The sequence below is a fragment of the Ahaetulla prasina genome, chromosome 2 (assembly GCF_028640845.1).
Source record: "Ahaetulla prasina isolate Xishuangbanna chromosome 2, ASM2864084v1, whole genome shotgun sequence".
Taxonomy (NCBI): domain Eukaryota; kingdom Metazoa; phylum Chordata; class Lepidosauria; order Squamata; family Colubridae; genus Ahaetulla; species Ahaetulla prasina.
In genome coordinates, this window is record NC_080540.1 from 283,799,807 (window position 1) to 283,820,267 (window position 20,461).

General features: G+C 41.7%; 1 protein-coding gene across 1 annotated transcript in view; it reads right to left on the minus strand.

Annotated features, from left to right (window-relative positions):
* Positions 1-875: 875 nt before the first annotated feature.
* The window catches only part of ONECUT2 (one cut homeobox 2), a 73,211-nt gene continuing 53,625 nt past the window's right edge, over positions 876-20,461 (minus strand). The window contains exon 2 of the mRNA XM_058170491.1: positions 876-1,162. Within this exon, the coding sequence (XP_058026474.1) occupies positions 876-1,162 (287 nt within the window). The remainder of the gene's footprint in view (positions 1,163-20,461) is intronic.

A 20,461-nucleotide genomic window follows, 5' to 3' on the forward strand; every position in this document is an offset into this window, starting at 1 on the left:
TTAAGAAAAAAGCCCAAATAGGCTAAGTTGGATGATACTGAAAAATATTCAGGGTAACATTGCCTGAGTCTCTAAAGTACAACCCAGTGTTCTTAGGTCTAGTTCAGGGGTCTCCAACCTTAGTAACGTTAAGGCTTGTGGACTTCAACTCCCAGAGTTCCTCAGCCAGCTTTGCTTCAACTCTGGGAGTTCAAGTCCACAAACTTTAAAGTTACTAAGGTTGGAGACCCCTGGTCTAGTTAACATTTGTGCTCAGTATTTGCTTATTTCCGTGTTTGTTTGCTTTGGTATACAAGTGTGGAGAATCTAAGCGTTTAGAAAATGGATGGGGTCAGCTGGGTTTGAACCTTCGGTAGCGAGCAATCTGTTCAATTAGGTGCCATTTTGTTGGCTGCTCCCGGTGGCCCCAAAGATAATGAACTTTGCTTGGTTCTATCACACCGTCTGTGAGTTAATCTAAGGCAGGGGTGTCCAACCTTGGCATCTTTAAGACTTGCGGGCCTTAAGTCCAAGAATTCCCCAGCCAGCCATGTTGGCTGGGGAATTCTGGAAGTTGAAGTCTACAGCTCTTAAAGTTTCCAAGGTTGGACATCCCTGATCTAAGGCATGAGAGAGCACCTCCTGTTTCTGACATGCTTAGTCTGCCTTGAATATATTTTTGACCTGCACGAGAAAGAAAGACAGACAGACAGAGAGAACCCCCAAAGCCTAATTCTCATCTGAAATAAATTAAACTGAATGCCCCGTGTTGCAAAGTAGTATTACGGTTTAGGAGAATTGTGCTTTCAAATCACCAGTGAAGGGCCCCGTTAAGAATCCGTTCCTTTTAAATAGATATTAGTTGAGTTGTGCCCAATTCAGATTCGGTTCTTTGATCATGCTTTGGTACAAGTGCTGGAGGTTGCCGAGGATCCCCCGGTGCTCAGATCATCCTGCCATTTCTCAAGACTCCGCCTCCTAGCATTCATGAAGAAGTTACTGACCGTAGTAAGTTCCAAGCCCAGCTGTTGTGAGATGGTGATCTGCATTTCTTTCGATGGACGTTTGTTCTCTTTGAAAATGGCAAAAAGTGTTCTGCGTTGGAGATCAGTGAAAACCAGACGAGATTTCTTCTGGGAGTTGTTCCTATCTTTGTTTGGTTCTTGCTCTTTGCGTTTGCATGCTTGGGGAAGGAAAGAAGGAGACAAAAGAAGAAGACAAGGATCAGTGCGTGTATAGGAACCAAGCCACAGAGCAGATGATATATGGGAAAATACCAAGGAAACTAGAGACAAGGTTAAAAACCCTGTTATGGTAACTAGGCTTTGCAAATTGCAGAATCGTTAGAATCTCTTCTGATTGAAATGATTAGTATTGCAGACTGTGGACATTGTTTGCAATATATAAATATATTTCAATTAATACCAAATAAGTGATTAGCAATAGCACTTAGACTTATGTACCGCTTCACAGTTGCTTTAAAGTCCTCTCCAAGTGGTTTACAGAGTCAGCCTCTTGCCCCCAACAATCTGGGTCCTCATTTTACCAACCTCAGAAGGATGGAAGGCTGAGTCAACCTTGAGCCTGGTGAGATTCGAACTGCCAAATTGCAGGCAGATGGCAGTCAGTCAAATTGCAGGCAGACGGCAGTCAGCAGCATAGCCTGTAGTACTGCACTCTAACCGCTGTGCCACCAAGGCTCTTAAACCAACCAGATAGTCCTGTAGGATAGTGGTTCTCAACCTTTTCTTTACCACGGACTCCCTTTGCCTTTTGTGGCCCTGAACTCCCAAGACGTAACTCAAGATTTAAATCATAACATTTCTTCAAGCATTTGCAGACCCCCCATGACATCGTGCCCCCTCAGTGATTGAGAGCTACTATAGAAGCTGAGGAAGCTGAGGCAGAGGGTGGGGTTAAATCTATATATATAAAAGTCAAATCCACTCACTCATCACGAAATCTCCAGAACGGTAAAGCCTACAAACTTGAAATTTGGCACATATGTTCCTCTTGGCTTCTAGGTGCTCGCTAAGAAAGGATTTTTTGAAATGACCATCAGATCATTAGTATTTCATATACAGTATATTCATATACAGTATATTAACACGCTCTGATGCTAAGGAGTTAGACGTTCTACTCCCCCTCCCCACCTGAAAAGTTCCAACTGCCACTTGCCTCACATTCCGTTACCTCAATTCCAACTGGTAGACATTCCACTCCTTCACTCGGGGCGGTCTGGGGCTCCTTACAGTACTAAACATCAGTACCTCACCAAAATGTCTATGCCTTCCACCTATGGAACTGCTTCCGGACTGAAGGCGGCGGGAGAGATATTCAATATGTGTTTCAATCATCGACCACCACTGAGCCAATGGATTGTGAACCAAATTTCTCCTGCATAGTGTCCCAGCCCCAACTCACTTCTTACACTGACCTCCTCAGTTCAGACGAATCTGTTCCTTCTATTGTAACACCAGTTAAAGGGAAAAGACTGTCTTTCTGTTGCCCGGAACTACAACTGATGCTTCCAAATGACGTCTTTTGGAGCCAGAGAGGTGAAGGAGAGGAATTTTATGCCAACATTCAAAGTGCAGGGGCAGGTCTACCACAGGATAGGGAGTATCATGGCGGGGCCTCAGCAGCAGCCTTCATTTCTCCAGATATACTTTGTTGGTGATGATGATATACTTTGTTGGGGATGCTACAATGGTCATAAGTGTGAAAAATGGTCATAAGTAGTGAAGCATGGGTACCCAGCATAATAAGTTTAGAGTTGTTGTATTTCCACAAGAGACCCAGGTCCCTGTGAATTCTGTTGACCTTATCTAACATCAATTTGGTTTGACTGCTAGTAGATCAGATTCTTGTGTGGACGTAGTAAGGAATAAACTTTTAGTGCTTTGAATCTGACTCCTACTCCTGATTACTTGTGCAAGTCCTCAACTTACAACAAATTATTTAGCAATTATTTGAAATTAGAATGACTCTGAAAAATGTGACTTGCAGCCGGTCCTCGCACTTACGAACATTGCAGCATCTCCACAGTCACGTGATCAAAATTTGGGCTTGGCAACTGACATGTATGTATGACGGTTGCAGAGTCCTAAGTTCATGAGGTCATCATTTGCCGCCTTCCCAGCCAGCTTCTGACAAGCATAGTCAACGGGGGAACCCAGATTTAATTAACAACCACATGATGCACTTAACAAGTGCAGTTATCAACTTAATGACATCAGCAAAAATGGTCATAAAATTGGATGTGACTCACTTGCCCTGCTTAGCAATGAAAATTCTGATCCCAATTGTGGTTGTACGGTAAATTGAGGCCTGCTTTTAACATGCGAGAAGTACCATCCAGGTAAATTGGATAGTAACATGGGATCATACAATCTGTACATGTAGGTTCAGGATGAACAGCTGTGTTTCTTTTCCATAGCCATCCCACACTCACTAATAGGAATGTCATAATTTTGCCTCTTAGAAGTGTTTTTGTCCTGAAGGAGGTGCAAGTACTTTGAATTTCTGTAGGCACTTATTGGGTCAGGGATCTCCAGACATCAAACTGCAGTCCATTACTGGGCCATGGCCTGTTTGGAACTGGGTTGCACAAGTAGCAGGTGAGTGTGCATGCAGTCTCCAGCTAGTCCAGAATGCGGCTGCGCGGGTGATAGAGGGAGCACCTATCCTGCGCGGCCTGCACTGGCTGCCGGTAGCCTTCCGGGTGCAATTCAAGGTGTTGGTTACCACCTTTAAAGCGCTCCATGGCTTAGGACCGGGCTATTTACGAGACCGCCTTCTGCCACCGATAGCCTCCCAACGACCTGTGCGCTCCCATAGGGTGGGCCTGCTCAGGGTGCCATCGACCAAAACAATGTCGTTTGGCGGCCCCCAGGGGGAGAGCGGGTGCACAAAGCGAGCATGTGCGCGCATGGCGGATCGGTGGTAAAAATATGTGGAACCCACCTCTGCCTGGGTGATATATGGAATATCAGCCTAGCTGCTCACTTTTTATAGAGTTGGTAGCGCCGTACAGTACCTAAATAACAGGGAGTTCATGTACCTATAATCTTGTTTGATAGTACAAGAAGAAACAGGGAGGGTTGGGGAAAAGAATAACTGAGACAGAATTGGAGAGGATTCATTTTCCTCTTTTTGCCAGTCATGCACACTTTGGCCTATTGCCCTAAATTAATTTATAATGCAATCCTGTGCACACTGAAACAAAACAATTTGCATTGAGCTTAGTTTAGTAGGGATTTGCCTCTAAGTAAGCATGCAAAGGTTAAGTTTGTTCTCTTAAAAATGTTGCTGGCCAGCAGCGTGATGAAATAGACCTGATTCAACTGTTAAATGATGTAAAAGGTAAAGCTGAATAAGTCCCTGCGGATTTTACTCGGCTAGTCATAGCTGATTTTAGGGTGTGTGTGTGCTCATCTCTGTTTTTTTAAACCATTGAGCTAGTGTTGTTGGAAGACATTTCCATGGTCATGTGGCCAACATGACATCACGCCACAGTGCAGAGACCACAGTAAAACATGGAACCTTGTTACCTTCCCAATGAAGTGGGGCCTATTTATCTACTTGCATTTACATGCTTTTGAATTGCTAGGTTGGCAGGTGCTGGGGCAAGTGACGTGAGGGTGGAGAAGTTATTTTTTTTATCAATTTATCTTTTATTTGCAACTGCCAACACTATCTTTCCCACTGAATCCACCAACCCTGTCGTGACATTGATAGGTTGATTTGAATTGTCCAACAATGAGCTGCGATGTCTGAATATCAGTTGATGAACAGAATTGAGTTGGATACTTTATTTGGCTAAGTGTGATTAGACACACAAGGATGTGAGTTAGACTTACTTTTAGCTTATCTTTCTATTTGGGAAATGCTATGCATGACATAAACGAAACCTTCTTCCAAAAAGAACAATCATTTGGTATCTCATAACATCAACTAAACATGTTCTGTAAGCTAGTTATGATGCTTCACTCTACTAGTAAGAAAGATGCACAGGTCGAGGACCAACAAGCAAAATGTATCAGTCAATAATACAAAGTTTGTAAGGATGGATCATATGAAAAGACGGACCATGTTCCTCATCGAACCCATATGTGATGCTGACCCTACCACAAATCTAGAGAAACCCTTTTGCCAAAGTGTAGATGAAACAAATTATATAGAATGCCTTTTCAAAAATTCAAAGGGCTCTGAAATGCACTGAAAACAGTTATTTCAATATAGCAGCTCAAACTTTCCACTAATATTTTATATCTACTTCTGTGAAGTCAACTATGCTTTATCTCCTGTTCTTTCCATTGTAGGATGCTGAATAAAGGCCTCATTCACATACTTAATTAATATAAACGAAGTTGGAAACAAAATTGAACTATAGTACTGTGTTTCTCCAAAAACACTCTCCGCCCCAAAAAGAAGGCCCAGCACTGTTTTGTGCGCATGCGTTAAAATTAAGCCCTACCCCCAAAATTTGGCCCTATTTTTAAGTGCATGCGCGGCAAGGCTTGCCGGAGTGCATGACAGCAGGCTTTTTCAGGTGGACGACTACAGGTAGGCAAGGGTGCGTGAGGTGCGTGGGTCGTGTTGATTGCTCTTTTGAAAGAAGAGACCTGGTGCCTGAAAATTGAGGAAATGGCTTGATGTGAGATGTGGTTTCAACTGAACCAAGTTGCTTATCAGATTGTGGTTCTACCAATAGGCTCAGAATTCCTGGAACCTAGCTATATGATGGATCTTGAAAACCTTTGCTTGATGACCTCAGTTCTCCCTTGAAACTAAAATTCAATTCATCGATTGGGTACAATCCTTAAGTAGCATCTGAACATTGCTTCTTTAGTGCAATTCAAGAAAAGTTCAAAAAAAATCTGTGAAGCAAAAGATTCACATCATTGTCCACAGTCTAAAAAGCTACAAGGCTTATGAACTTCCATGGTTGGCTATAGAATTATAAGGGGAGTATATTATATGGGTTGGATATTTGTACATTTTATCTTATTGTAAGCCACTTGGGGTCTTTTCAAACTCCGAAATGGGTGGCAAATCATCATCATCACCTAGGATGCCGTATCAATCATCAGTATCAGTCAATGATATTTGTGATACATTTTTAAATGTTCAGTTGATTGAGTTTCATGTTTAATGAATAAAAGAGATAATAATAATAACAACAGCAGCAGCAGCAACAATCCGTGGGACTTTCGAATATAGACAGATCGTCGTTTGTAACACAACACGCCAGATATCACAGTTGTTGAAAACCAAAGCATGCAATTTATCGATATTGCTGTACCAGGAGACTCCAGTGTTGAAGAAAAAGTACTGGGAAAAAATCACGAAACATTGCGACCTGGCCATCGAAACTATGCTATTATGGATGAAACATGTAACAGTGATACCCATTGTCATCGGAGCACTTGGTACCATGTCCAAGAATTTTACAAAACACATCAAGAAATTGCAGCTTCCTGCAATAACACCAGCAGAACTGCACAAAACTGTGCTACTCGGAACATCATATATTTTAAGAAGATACTTGGTTGATACCTAGGATGCTGGCAGCAACCTGTATCAACCATTAGCACCAGTCAATGGTATTTGTGACACATTTTTAAATGTCCAATTGACTGAGTTTCATGTTTAATGAATAAAAGAAATAATAATAATAATAATAATAATAAAAAACTTGAAAGTCACCAGATATCAAGATTTGAGAATCGAATTGCAGAGACTCTGGCATAAACCAGTGCAGGTGGTTCCAGTGGTACTCGGCACACTGGGAGCTGTGCCTAAAGACCTAGGTAAGCATTTAAAAACGATTGGCGCTGACAAGATCACTATTGGTCAGCTGCAGAAGGTCACCTTACTGGGATCTGCTCGCATAATTTGCCGATACAGCACACAGTCCTAAACGCTTGGGAAGCGTTTGACTAGTGATCTGTGATACGAAATCCAGCATAGTTATCTCGTTTGCTGTGTATACTGTCATTTTGTGTAAATAAAATAATAATAATAATAATAGACACCTGGTGCAATCCCAAAACAACTGGAGCACCAATTGAACACCATTGGCATTGACAATCAATTGCAAAACACCGCTTTACTCAGAACAGCTTATATCCTGCAATGATACTTTTAACACCGTTAAACATCCACATCTGCCTATCCCAGGTCTTTGGGAAGGATAGTTGGACAAACATGCCAAATCCAGTCTAAACATATGGCTGATTATGCAATGAACCATAATAATGAAGTCATTCTAGTTCATTGCTTCTGCAACTCTCCTTATACCAGTGTTTCTTAGTAGCAGCTTTAAGATGTGTGGCCTTCAACTTCCAGACATTTTCCAGTTGCTAGCCCCAGTTGAATTTTAAAATTGAGAAACACTGCCTTATACTGACAAGTAACTATATGGGCATTCTTAGAAAATGACCTCTCCCATCGTGACCTAATGGTATCTGGTTGCTAGAACATGAATAAATTTAGTAATGTGAAAATTAACCAGAAGGCTGGAGAACCAAGGCCAATGCTACCATTCTAATAAGACTAGCAGGGAATCACATGACAAGAAATTAAGTATCAATTTTTTGAAATTCACATTATTCCAAAGTTTGTGGGGCATTTAAATAAAGGCAATAGTTTACAAAAATATCCTATTCTTGCACAATGTTATCTACTGCTTGAAAAAACATTATCTACTGTGTGATAATGTAATTATGAGGAGAAATGCATTTAAGAACGGAAACCAATTTTCATAAAGACTTTTTTTTAAAAAAAACATTGCAGCAATTCGGCAGTTCAAATCTCACTGGCTCAAGGTTGACTCAGCCTTCCATCCTTCTGAGGTCAGTAAATGAGGACCCAGATTGTTGGGGGCAAAATTCTGACTCTGTAAACTGCTTAGAGAGGGCTGTAAAGCACTGTGAAGCGGTTTATAAGTCTAAGTGCTGTTGCTATTCCAAAGAATGTCCAGTAGAAATGAACAAGATACAGGCAGTCTTCAACAACAGTTCATTTAGTGACTGTTCGAAGTTACAACGGCACTAAAAAAAACTGACTGTTTTTCACACTTACAATCATTGTAGCATCCCCATGGTCACGTGATCAGATTTCAGACGCTTGGCAACTGACTCATATTTATGACGGTTGCAGTGTCCCGGAGTCACATGATCACCCTTTGCGAATTCTGCAAAGTCAATGGGGAAGCCAAATGTATTCAACAACTGTGTTATTAACAACTGCAGTGATTCACTGAACAACCGTGACAAGAAAGGTCGTAAAATAGGGAAAATTCACTTAACAACTGTCTCCTCTAGCAACAGAAATTTTGGGCTCAATCGTGGTCGGAAATCAAGGACTACCTGTACATAACAGAATAATTGAATTGGCTGAGGAGCTCAAGCTTTGTAAATGAAAAGCCCCAGATTCAATTAATAATATCTCCAGGTAGGGATAGAAAAGGCTGTTGCTTGAAATCCTGGGACCATCTGAAAGGAAGTGATAGAATACAAGAGCATTCTATTCTATTCTAGTCTAGGCTAGTCTAGGCTAGTCTAGGCTAGGCTATAGTATTCTACTCTATTCTATTCTACTCTACTCTATTCTACTCTATTCTACTCTATGCTATTCTATGTTATTCTACACTATTGTATTCTACTCTATTCTATTCTTTCTGTTAAAAATTTACAGTCTTGCAAGGCCACATTACTAGCTGTCCAGGGCAGCAGGTTGGCCATGCCTGAATCAGATTTTTTAAAACTAAACCAATTGTCCTGCAGCACAAGAATCAAGAGAACAGAATTTTTGGACTATATCCGTGAAAGAGAGAAGGGTAATATTTTCAGGCTGAGGACTGCAACTACCTTTAGATGGATGTAAGCAGTGTCAAGATAAAAAAAAAGTGGATGGAGTCAAGGTGAAAATTAATTTGTTTTGAATTAATTTAAATGAAATCAGGTTAATGAAATATTGTTGATAGGATTGCAACCTAGATATTTAATAACAGTGCTTTTTTATCATTTTAGATTTATAACATGCTTGGAGCTGTTTAGGTGACTTGGGCTATGCTGCCTTAGTAAAGAAGTGCAAAAGCTAAAAGGCTATAGAAGGGATAGAAAAGAGGAGGAAAATATTTTTCCCCTTGAAAAACTGAACCAAATGAAGATGGGGGAAGATAGAATGAAGGGCAATCAGTGGCAATGAATAAAGGCTTGCAATTTCTAAACTTCCTGGATTTTCCTAGTATATCTGGTTTTAAAAATCAAACAGAATAACTGAGTTGGAAGGGACCTTGGTGGTCTTCTAGCCCAACCCCCTACTCAAGCAGAAGACCCTTATCCCATTTTTTAAGAAGATATCAGGTTGTCTGATATCTTCTTAAAAACCTCCAGTGATGGAATGCCCACAATTTCTGAAGGCAAGCTGTTAATTGTTTTAGCTGTCAAGAAATATCTCATTTTTAGGTTGCTTCTCTCTTTGATTAATTCATTGCTTCTTTTTCTGCCTTCTGGTGTTTTTGGAGAATAGCTTGAAACACTGCGAAGTATAATTATTGCACATTAAGAAACTCAAATAGGGTCAAAGAGGCCATCTATATCAAAACTGAACAGCCCGCTCTCAAGGGTGGGGGGGATATAAGTTGACTTTGTATATAATATACAAATGGATGAAGACTATTGCTTGATATAGTGTAAGCCGCCCTGAGTCTTCGGAGAAGGGCGGGATATAAATGCAAATAAAAAAAACACATCATCTATCTCCAGTCTACAACACAAGCCTTTCAACAGTTCCAAGAAGGCTCCACACCCATTTGTACCTCTCAGATGACCCTGACGACACAGATAAACATCCAAGTGGCCTCAATGACTCTCTAAAAGAATGCAAATGACCAGTTGTCTGCAAGGAGTATAAATCCTTCCATTCCCCACCATCCAGTCAGAGCTGAAGAAGCTTCTTGGATGAGAAGCAAAATATCTTCAAAAGAAAAAAACAAGAAAGTCCAGTTGCTTCCTGAAAAAGCACCTTTGGTACAACCTCGATGACTGAGAATCTTCATAGACTTCCGTCTTTTGTTCTGGGTCGGTAGCCCATTCCCTTAGACCAGGGGTGTCAAACTCAAGGCCCATGGGCTGGATCCAACTCGCCGAGAGTACTTGAATCCAGCCAGCGGGGCCGGCCTGGAAATATCAAAGGACCGGGCCGCCGTACTTCTGCCGGCTAAAAGGGGCCACGTGCGGCCTGTTTTTGGCCTCCACAGCCTCCTGCAGCACTCTGCTGGCCTCGGGAGGGCTCCATGTGGCCCGTTTTTGGCCGGCAGAGTGCTGCAGGAGGCCATGGAGGTGTTGTGTCTTGTCCGCTCTCACCGCAGCCGGGGTCTGCTTATCTGCTCCCGAACATGGAGGAATGTATGCCTCCCGACCCCAGTCCTGGCTCCATGCCCAAGCAGGCTGCAGAGGAGGGAGCATCCCCCGGCCCCAGCCCTGGCTCCTTGCCCAGGCAAACGGAGCAGCTAGACCCCTCCCCCTCCTCCACAGCATGTGAGCCTGAGGAAAGTTTACTTCCAACAACAGCTGATTGGAGTGACCCTCGCATCAGAAGATTGGATAGGTGGAGGCAACAGAAGGAAGGGAGGGGCAGGCCTTAATGAGTGCTGAGTCATGGAGCCACACCCCATGGCCTATATAAAGGATCTGCTTTCTGGCAGTCTCTGAGTCAGGCAAAGTCGAACTTATCTTGCTGAAGTCACTTACTGGTCTCCTGCCTGCTCTGACGACTTTGCTAGGACTTTGGGCAGAGCTGCAGAGGCAAGCCTGATTCGGATTTCCCTGACCCGGCCGTCAGCGGAGGAGTGGGACACGACAGGAGGGTGAAAACCAGGTGTGTGGGAGGGAGTGGCTGATCAGGCCAAAAACGGGGCACAGGGGAACACGCACACCCCACCATGCCCCATTTTGACTGGCAGGGTGCTGCAGAAGGCACCCTGCCCATCTCTTCCCCCCACCCACCCCCGCTTCCTGCCGCCCTTTTATATTTCTATTTCTTCATTCCATTCCAGCCAGCAGTGTACGAATGCCTACTGAATGTGGTGTTTATCTGCCATCAATGAGTGGTGTCAGAAGGGGAAGGAATCTTCTGGCCTTATTCATTTATTATTTAGCATTTATTTATTATTTAACAAATCCCCTGCTTTTCCCCTTCTGAAAGCTCAAAACTGCTTACAAAATATAAAAAGCACAAAAATCTAACCCCACAGCTTAAGACCCAATCAATAAAATTAAGCAAAAGCCCATATCTGCTGAAAGACAAATGTCTTCCATTGTCGACGGAAGACAAATTAAGGTGACCTTCAGGTGAGCCCTTTGCAGGTGGAATAGCGTCAAAAGATGGCCTCTCTGAAGGCATTTGTCCTGCAAAAAGGAATATCCCTTTTTGTTTTGTGAAGATGGAGGTTCTCTGAAGGAACAGTTTCTTCAAGCCCCAACTCAATGAAGATGTTACAGGTAGTCCTTGACTGACAATCATTCGTTTAGTGACTGTTTGAAGTTACAAAGTTTGGGAAGCAACTCACAAAGTGAATTATTGCTTGGGCCGCACTGAGTAAAGAGGAAATTGTCTTGTGCCTCATATAAAAGATATAATATCCTTTTATAATATAAAATCATATAACAAAGTTAAATATTTATGATCTTGTTGGGCCGCATTACTAGCTGTCTGCAGGCTTCAGGTTGGGCCTGCTTGGTCTGAAGTGAAGATTAGGGTGTCAAAAAAAAGTCAAGATGGAAGTCATAGCCATCCGGCTGACAGCCTGTTCTTTGTTGGTGCATGTTGCTCCTATGATGCATGTATGTAAAAAAAAAAAGGCAGCAGGGAGCTGTTTGTGTGACCTTGAGTAATGGTTTGAGTTTCTAACAACACCTCTGCCCCCATGAAAGCATCTGCCTGGTTATGTTACATCACACAGTGTGGGCAGTGTGGAATTTTGTTCCCTTGATAAAGGTTGTTGAAATTCGGAGAAATGGCCATTTGCTTTTATTTATTCTCACTTTCCAGCTTCGGTTTGAGAGTTAGCCTTTAGATAGGCCAGGTGCTGGGAAAAACTCCCTCTTCGTTCCAGGAAATGCTTCAGCCTCTTATCCAGGGGGTCTGAAGGATTATTACAGGTTTAATCAGGTTATATGAAATTCCCCATCTCCTGCCCCCCTCCCCCCCGCCTCATTCATCTTGCTTTCAGTTAGGTTATTTATTTATTTATGATACTTATCTCCAATACAGTTCCTTCAGAAGCCAAGAGAAGTTATGGAATATGATCAGGAGCTCTTACCTATTCACAGTAGTTCCTAAAAGGGTTTTGGGGAGCTTATTTTATCACATAACTAATTCATGGCCCGAGGCATCCTGCATTTTATACTTATCAGTTGCTAATAATAAATAATGCAACAGCCACATGCTTTTCAGTGCAATTCGGTAAATACTTTCCTTTAGCTGTTAAGTTTACCCTGGAAAAGATATCACTGAGCTCTGATTCCATTGCCCTCCCCCCCCCTTCCTCCCCCTGGGTGCCACAGATATGTGAGACTCTAAAAGGGAAAAAGAGAAAGCATTTTTCTATGGTGAGATGTTTTATGTCGGAGGAAGTGCAGAAGAATTTGTGCTGAGGCACAGCATATAATATTCTGAGTCATTTTCTGTCACTAGCCGGCTCTTAGCTGTGAATTAAGGCTCGGCAAACATTCCGTTATTTGGGGGTGGGATTTTTTTTTAAAAAAAATTCTCGATGCCCAAAAGGAATATTGTCATCATTATTATCATCATTATCGTATAATTTTGTTTAAAAAAAGAGAAATAGACATTCTTATTTCTAAAATACAGGTAGTCCTCGACTTAGGACCACAACTGAGCCCAAACTGACGTTTCAAGTCACGGTTGTTAAGGGATTCACTGCAGTTGTTAAATCAGTATCCCAGTGGTTAAGTGAAACTGGCTTCTCCATTGACTTCGCTTGTCAGACGATCGCAAAAGGGAATAATTTGATCTTGGAATATAGCCAAGGTCATAAATATGAACCAGTTGCCAGATATCTGACTTTTTGTCACGTGACCATAGGGATGCTGCGAAGGTTGTAACTGTGAAAATTGGTGGATTCAGCTGGTTCGGGCAGGTTCAGGCGAACTGGTAGTTAAATTTTTGGCTGGCCCCTCCCCTCCCTGCCCCTTCCAGAAGTCCCCACATGCCCCATTTTGGCTCCCAGGTAAGTGCAGGGAGGTCTCCTAAGTTGCTTTTTTCACTGCTGTTGACAGTTTGAACAGTCACTAAAGAACTGTTGTAAATCGAGGATTACCTGTACATATAGGCAGTCCTCAACTTATGACTGCAATTGGGCCCAAAACTTCCGTTGCTAAGCAAGGCAGTTGTTAAATAAGTAGGGCTGCACTTTACAGCCTTTTTGGCCACAGTCGTTAAGCGAATCATTGCAGTTAATAAGTGAATCATGTGATCGTGAAACAAATCTAGTTTCCCCGTTGATTTTTCTCATCAGAAGGTCACAATCACACGACCCCAGGACATTGCAACCATCATAAATAGGAAACAGTTGCCGGTTGCCTAAATTTTGATCATGTGACCCTGGGGATGCTGCAACAGTCATAAGTATGAAACTGATCACAAATCACGTTTTTTCCCAGTGCTGTTGAAATGATTGTAAGTCGATGGCTGCCTGTACAGTGCTATAAATCTGCAATTTGCCTAAATCCCGGTAGCGCAATTGTGAAGGAAGGATTTGGAAGACTGTCAAAAAGGACTTGAGGGCACCTCTAATTTTAGAAGTCTCAAATTTGGGATGAGATCTCATGACTACAGGCAAGCAAAAGGAATCATGAACACCTGAATATAAGTTTCACACATAAATTACAGATTATGTTCTTAATCTCCACCCCTTTTGTCCAACCGCTGGTAAAATAAGTTCCATGTTTGATAATATTCTGTGCCTTCTTCCTGTTTCATTTTCAATGTAAGTCTATCCATTTCTGCACAATCTAATATCTTCCTAATTATCTCTTCGTCTAGCGGTGTTTCTTCATTTTTCCAAAATTGTGCAAATATAATCCTCGCTGCTGTTAGGACATGTAATATTACATATATACTTTGCTTATCAAGTTTTTCTGGTAGTTGCCTATTCTTTGTTGGTTGGATGACAATTTCCAAAATTGATAACGAACATGTCACGGTTCCAAGTAACACCCCCAACGAAAGTAAACTTTGAGGCTTCCTTTTTATTAGAGATGTCATATTGGCACATCTGGGAAAACCCAAATCTGAAAGCTTCCAGGTTTTCCCCACCCAAAAGAAAGTTCAAGTCCCTGCCCAACACCCACATGTCCATCACATGGTCCAATCAAAGCAGTGTCCCAACTGGAGATGCCTCCCAATTCCAGCCCTCCTGGTGCAGGGCAAGATGTCCTTGACTTTCTGAGAAAGGAATGTTATTATGACTATATATCACACATGCTCCATACAATCCCCCCTCCCAGTTTCCCACAGTAGTAATTGTGGCAGGCCTGAAGATCCAATGCAAAAGATGGCTTCCCCGCCTGACAGAACATTTTCAGAGCTTCGCTCCTTGATATCTTTGCCATAAAATTCCAGTTTACCCCACTGCCTGGTGAACATCCTCAGAAAACTGTTAAATGATGGCATATAATACTTGTAACCAGTAGTGGAATTCAGCCAGTTTGCACCACTTCGGGAGAACCGGTTGTTAACTTTCTGAGCAGTTTGCTAAACTGTTGTTGGAAGAAATCATTAGGGCAGAGAACCAGTTGTTAAAATATTTGAATCCCACCACTGCTTGTAACACAAAACTGGGCCTATCATTCTCTTCAGAGCTAAAGGAGGATGGGAACAAGAGGCTCTGAATAACGCTGCCTGGATGTGGATGTGGCCTGGCAAACTCAGCACTGAATCTCTTTGGTTCAGAATAGACCCCATATTTATTTATTTACTACAATATTCATAGCCTACCCAATCTTAATGGATGTTGGACAGGATACAAAAAAGTCCTAAAATTTCATTAAATATTTATAATAATAGAAACCAACAGTAAAGAAACCTTGTACATCAAAGATGCCATAAGGGCTAAATACTCTAATATGGAATAATATTTAGCAAATAAGGGAACTCATCCTTTGAACCAAATATCCTCATATTTCTGAATTTGGGGCATGTGCTAGATGTGGCGATTTTTAAACTTTAACATTAAAGAGCCAAAACACTTTGAAAGTAGGTTGTACCAGCTCCAGGTTTGTCACACTATTTATCCTGGGGACAATCATGTCTACATCCATCAAAACTGTCATCTATGGGGCTGGAAAGACTTTCTTGAACAATTTGGGAGCTACAAGGAAATTGGACAGACATCCCCTTATCCAGAAGTAACCAGCCATCCCTTTCCTCTGGGCTACAACCCTTTCCAGATGGCCAATCATCACACAGATCTCTCATTTCTCAAACTATATACTCTACCTTACTGTCAATGTTTCAAGACAGTCACAGATAATACTTAATGACAACAAATAATTCAAAAACAAGCACATAAAATAGTTGAATTTTCAACTGATGTGCCAGTTCTCAGAGTAAAATCACCAGCATAGTGGACCTCTATTCCAAAAACTTATTTCAGTTGAAAAGTGGATTTAAATTTTTTGCTCTCCAGATCTGGATCTCACAAATCCAAATGTATTTTGTTTGCTTGTTTGTTTATATCTCACCTTTATTATTCTTATAAAGGAGTCAAGGCAGAGAACGTATCTAATAGTCCTTCTTCCTCTTCTCCCCCATAACAACAACCCTGTGAGGTGGATTGGGCTGAAAGTGAATGACTGGCTCAAGGTCACCCAGCCTGCCTTCATGGCTGAGGCTTAACTTGAAATACCCATTTCCTGGTTTCTAACTTGTTGGTTTTTTTTACATTTAGCAATAGCAATAGAATTAGCACTTAGCCACATTATTAAATTTCTATACCACCATCTCCTTGATACAGCAGCAAATCCTAAGATACTTCCCTACAACCTATCATATACAGCAGTGATGTAATCTTTTTGGCACCGAGTGCCGAAAGCGCGTGCACGCACACCCATAATGCAATGTGTGTGCAACCCCCCCGGTGTGCCCCACCTCCCGCACATGCGCACATAACCCCCATGCATGCGCACATCTCCCGCATGCGCCCCACCCCCAAGCATGAGTGGCAGAGACCCGAAAACCAACTAACCAGCTGGCCAGTGGGAGACATGCGCGCATGCGCAGCTGAGCTGGGGCGACGGTTCACAAGCTCACGGAGAGAGCTCTGCGTGCCACCTGTGACATGTGTGCCATAGGTTCACCATCACGAATAAACAGTATTTTCATTCTGATCTTTCAGGGTTCTGGTTTGCACTTACTGCAAACCATTTTAATGTTTTTGTACCCCGATGCTACTCCTTGCTAGCCAGCAAACCCAAAGATGCTTGTCTTCAGATTACTGGATAATTTTGACCTGGAATGGCAGGTATGAAAGGTGTTTCTTTTAAGCTGGACTGAGCATCCTCCTTTATCCCTGGTGGCCTATTCAAGCATGCTAATTACTATTCTGCTGAGTTACATGCGTGTGTACATGTGCGCAGGGACAATGATAAAATAGGTGTCTTGACTGAGGGCCATAATAGCTAGTTTTCTGGATAATAGGAAGTAGGAATAGAAAGGATGTTTTCTTTGCAAATTCTCCTTCAACTGTGATTAACTAATTGTACAATCCATTCATGAGTTGACATGTAATAACATGAGAGATTAATGAATAACTTTTTAAGTGTGAATTGGAAGCTGAGTTCAATTACTATTACGTTTTTAATGAAAGAGGCTCCCTGTAGCAGAATGCAAGAAAAATTAACATTTAATGTGCTAAAACTGTTAGCACGTTAGCTGATCTTGTGAAATTAATGGTCAGCAGGGAAGCTCAGACTTCATAAACCGATGTTTCTGAGGTATTTGAAGCTGCTGTGCTTGCATATTATTTTATTCCACCCCAATAAAAAAAATAGTTTCTACATGAAATGGGAGCAACACTGAAGGACAACAAAGGCAAGGAAGGAAAGTAGAAACCATAGTAATATCATTCGTGTCATGACATCTTCACATAATACTTCTATACAGGTAGTCCTTGTTTAGCAACTGCCTCATTTAGTGACTGGGCACAGTTAAAATGGTGATGAAAAAAGTAAGAGCAAGTCTGTAAAACAAACAAAAGCTAGTAGTCTAGTGGTTAAGACCTCAGGTGAGAAACCAGGAAACCATGAGTTCTAATCCCATTTTAGGGATGAAAGCTGACTGGGTGATTTGGGAACCGTCATTCTCTCTTAGTCCAACCCACTTACAGGTTCTTGTTATTGGGTCACTAAATTAGGACCACCTATATAGCATGTAATCGCATCCATTGCATGATAATATGAATGACATCACTTAGCCCCCTTGACCCCCACCTGCAAACATCCAGGACATGGAGTTGGTGTCTTCCTTTTCCTTTGTTTCTTTTGTCGTTGTTAGTTGCAAAGTTGTGTCCGACCCATCGCGACCCCATGGACAACGTTCCTCCAGGCCTTCCTGTCCTCTACCATCTGTGGAGCCCATTTAAGCTCACGCCTATTCTTCAGATGCCATAGTTCTTATGATGGTTATCATGCTTTTTTTTCAGCCTCTGAAAAAAAAAATCTGCCTCTGAAAGCCTCTGAAACAGACCTTCAGAAAAAAAGTCTCTGAAGCTCCCTTTCAGAGGCTTTTTTCAGCCACTGAAAACTCCCTTTCAGAGGCTGGCTTACATTCAGAGTATAAGACGCACCCAGATTTTCACCTTCTTTTTTTGGGGGGGGAAAAGGTGTGTCTTATACTTCGAAAAATACGGTGTCTTGGTTATTTTTAGTGGCAGATGTTTCTGTCCTACGGCACAAAGAAAAATATCTGCTATGAACTCTGTGTGGCATCAGGAAGGGCATCCAACCAATAAATGCTCAGCTCCATCCAGTTGCCTGGACTCTATCCTGAATTAAGGGTTACAGGATGGGAAAAAAGGAGTTTTATTTGAAGTTAGTTGATTTGGACTTCTCCATCTTCAGTTAGAAAATGGTTAAGATTTATTATGATACCTCATGAATACCTGTAATAGTGACAGATGCCCCTCTGTGAAGCAAAGCAATAATCCACTTTGAGATCTGGTTCCACAGCCATTGTATTCTGCAAGAGCTGTTAACCCACAGCACTTTCCTTGCTCCCATAACCAATGGATCTGCTAGCCTCTGCTGCTGAAATTATCTCATGAGATGGTTTAGTATAATCCATTTATATCTGGATTAGAACTAGGGAAACTGACTCCAAGTCCAGGTAATAAGCTCTCTGGATGACTTTGGCTACACTCTGTCTCTTAGCCCACCCAAACAAAAGAACTGGAGAAAGGAGTATTGGGTAGATCTATGAGGGCGAACCTACGGCATGCGTGCCAGTGGGCACGCAAATTCAGCTGTGGTGTGCATGCGTGCACCGGCCAGCTGATTTTTGGGCCTTCTGGGCCCACCAGAAGTAGGAAACCAGGCTGTTTCCTGCCTCCGGAGGGCTTTGGGCTGGTGGTGGGGAAGGCTCATTTGACAACTTCCGGTAGAACCGGAAGGCCCGTTTTTTGCTGTCCCCAGCCTTCAGGGCCTCTCTAGGAGTCTGTGGAGGGCGAAAATGGCCTCCCCCCCGCCGGAGATCCTCCCGAGGCTGAAAACAGCCCGTTTGCCAACTTCTGGTCCCACCAGAAGTTGGCAAATGCTGTTTCTGGCATTCTGACAGAATAGAATAGAATAGAATAGAACAGAATAGAATAGAATAGAATAGAATAGAATAGAATAGAATAGAATAGAATAGAATAGAATAGAATAGAATAGAATAGAATAACAGAGTTGGAAGGGACCTTGGAGGTCTTCTAGTCCAACCCCCTGCTTACTTCAGACAAATGGTTATCCAACATCTTAAAAATTTTCAGTATTAGAGCATTCATAACTTCTATAGGCAAGTTGTTCCACTGATTCATTGATCTAACTGTTAGGAAATTTCTCCTTAGTTTTAAGTTGCTTCTCTCCTTGATTAGTTTCCACCCATTGCTTCTTGTTCTACCCTCAGGTGCTTTGGAGAATAGTTTGATTCCCTCTTCTTTGTGGCAGCCCCTGAGATATTGGAACACTGCTATCATGTCTCCCCTAGTCCTTCTTTTCATTAAACTAGATATATCCAGTTCCTACAATCGTTCTTCATATGTTGACTCATATGAAGAATGTACGTATGTTTACTTCCTGGTGACCAAAGTTGCATTACTTGGAAAATCACATAAATTAAAATGATATCCATCTAGTCATCCTGGATCCTAGAACTATTCTAGATATGATAGTCAAAAGTACTGAATCCAGTCAGAATTATCTGATAGACTGTGATGATGATGATGATGATGATGATGATACATATAACAACAGCCTAGCTAGCCTCTTACAACAGCCCAACAATTACTTATGACAGCCCAGCTGCAAACAACAGAACTGTTGGACACCTCACATTTCAAGATTAATTATATCTAAGTTCTTGGGTAAGGCTCAGTTCATGAAGAATAAAACCAGCCAATAGCAGCTGTGACATACAACTTAGTAGATGTCCTACTTTGTAGACCTTATATATCTATATCTATATCTATATCTATATCTATATCTATATCTATATCTATATCTATATCTATATCTATATCTATATCTATATCTATATCCAGTGGTGGGATTCAAATAATTTAACAACCGGTTCTCTGCCCTAATGATTTCTTCCAACAACCAGTTCACCAAACTGCTCAGAAAGTTAACAACTGGTTCTCCCGAAGTGGTGCGAACTGGCTGAATCCCACCACTGTCTATATCTATATCTATATCTATATCTATATCTATATCTATATCTATATCTATATCTATATCTATATCTATATCTATATCTATATCTACATCTATCTATCTCATTATGTGTTTACCTATTGGCATACGATATGTGATATTAGCACACAGAACAAGATGAGTTATATACAGTATATGGAAAATGGAAAACAGATAGAAAAATCCAACAGGGAAAAAAGTTATTCCATACAAGATAAAACTTGCATAACAATTATGAACAGAAATGGAAGAAGATCAGAAATCATCTCATCTCCACTTAGGTGGACCATTCACTTCCTTTTAAGTCATTCATATTAGCATCAAGCATTAAGAGAGGCCATATCACTACCAATGTGGCACAGTCCTACACATAGCAATTCACTGAATCCAGGAGGACATTAGAGATACTAAATTCAGTAGACATGTATGGGACTGCATAGTTACTCCCTTGGAAGTGTGCTTAAGAAGTGCGGCTTATTCCAGGGTTTAAATGTCTCATTGAA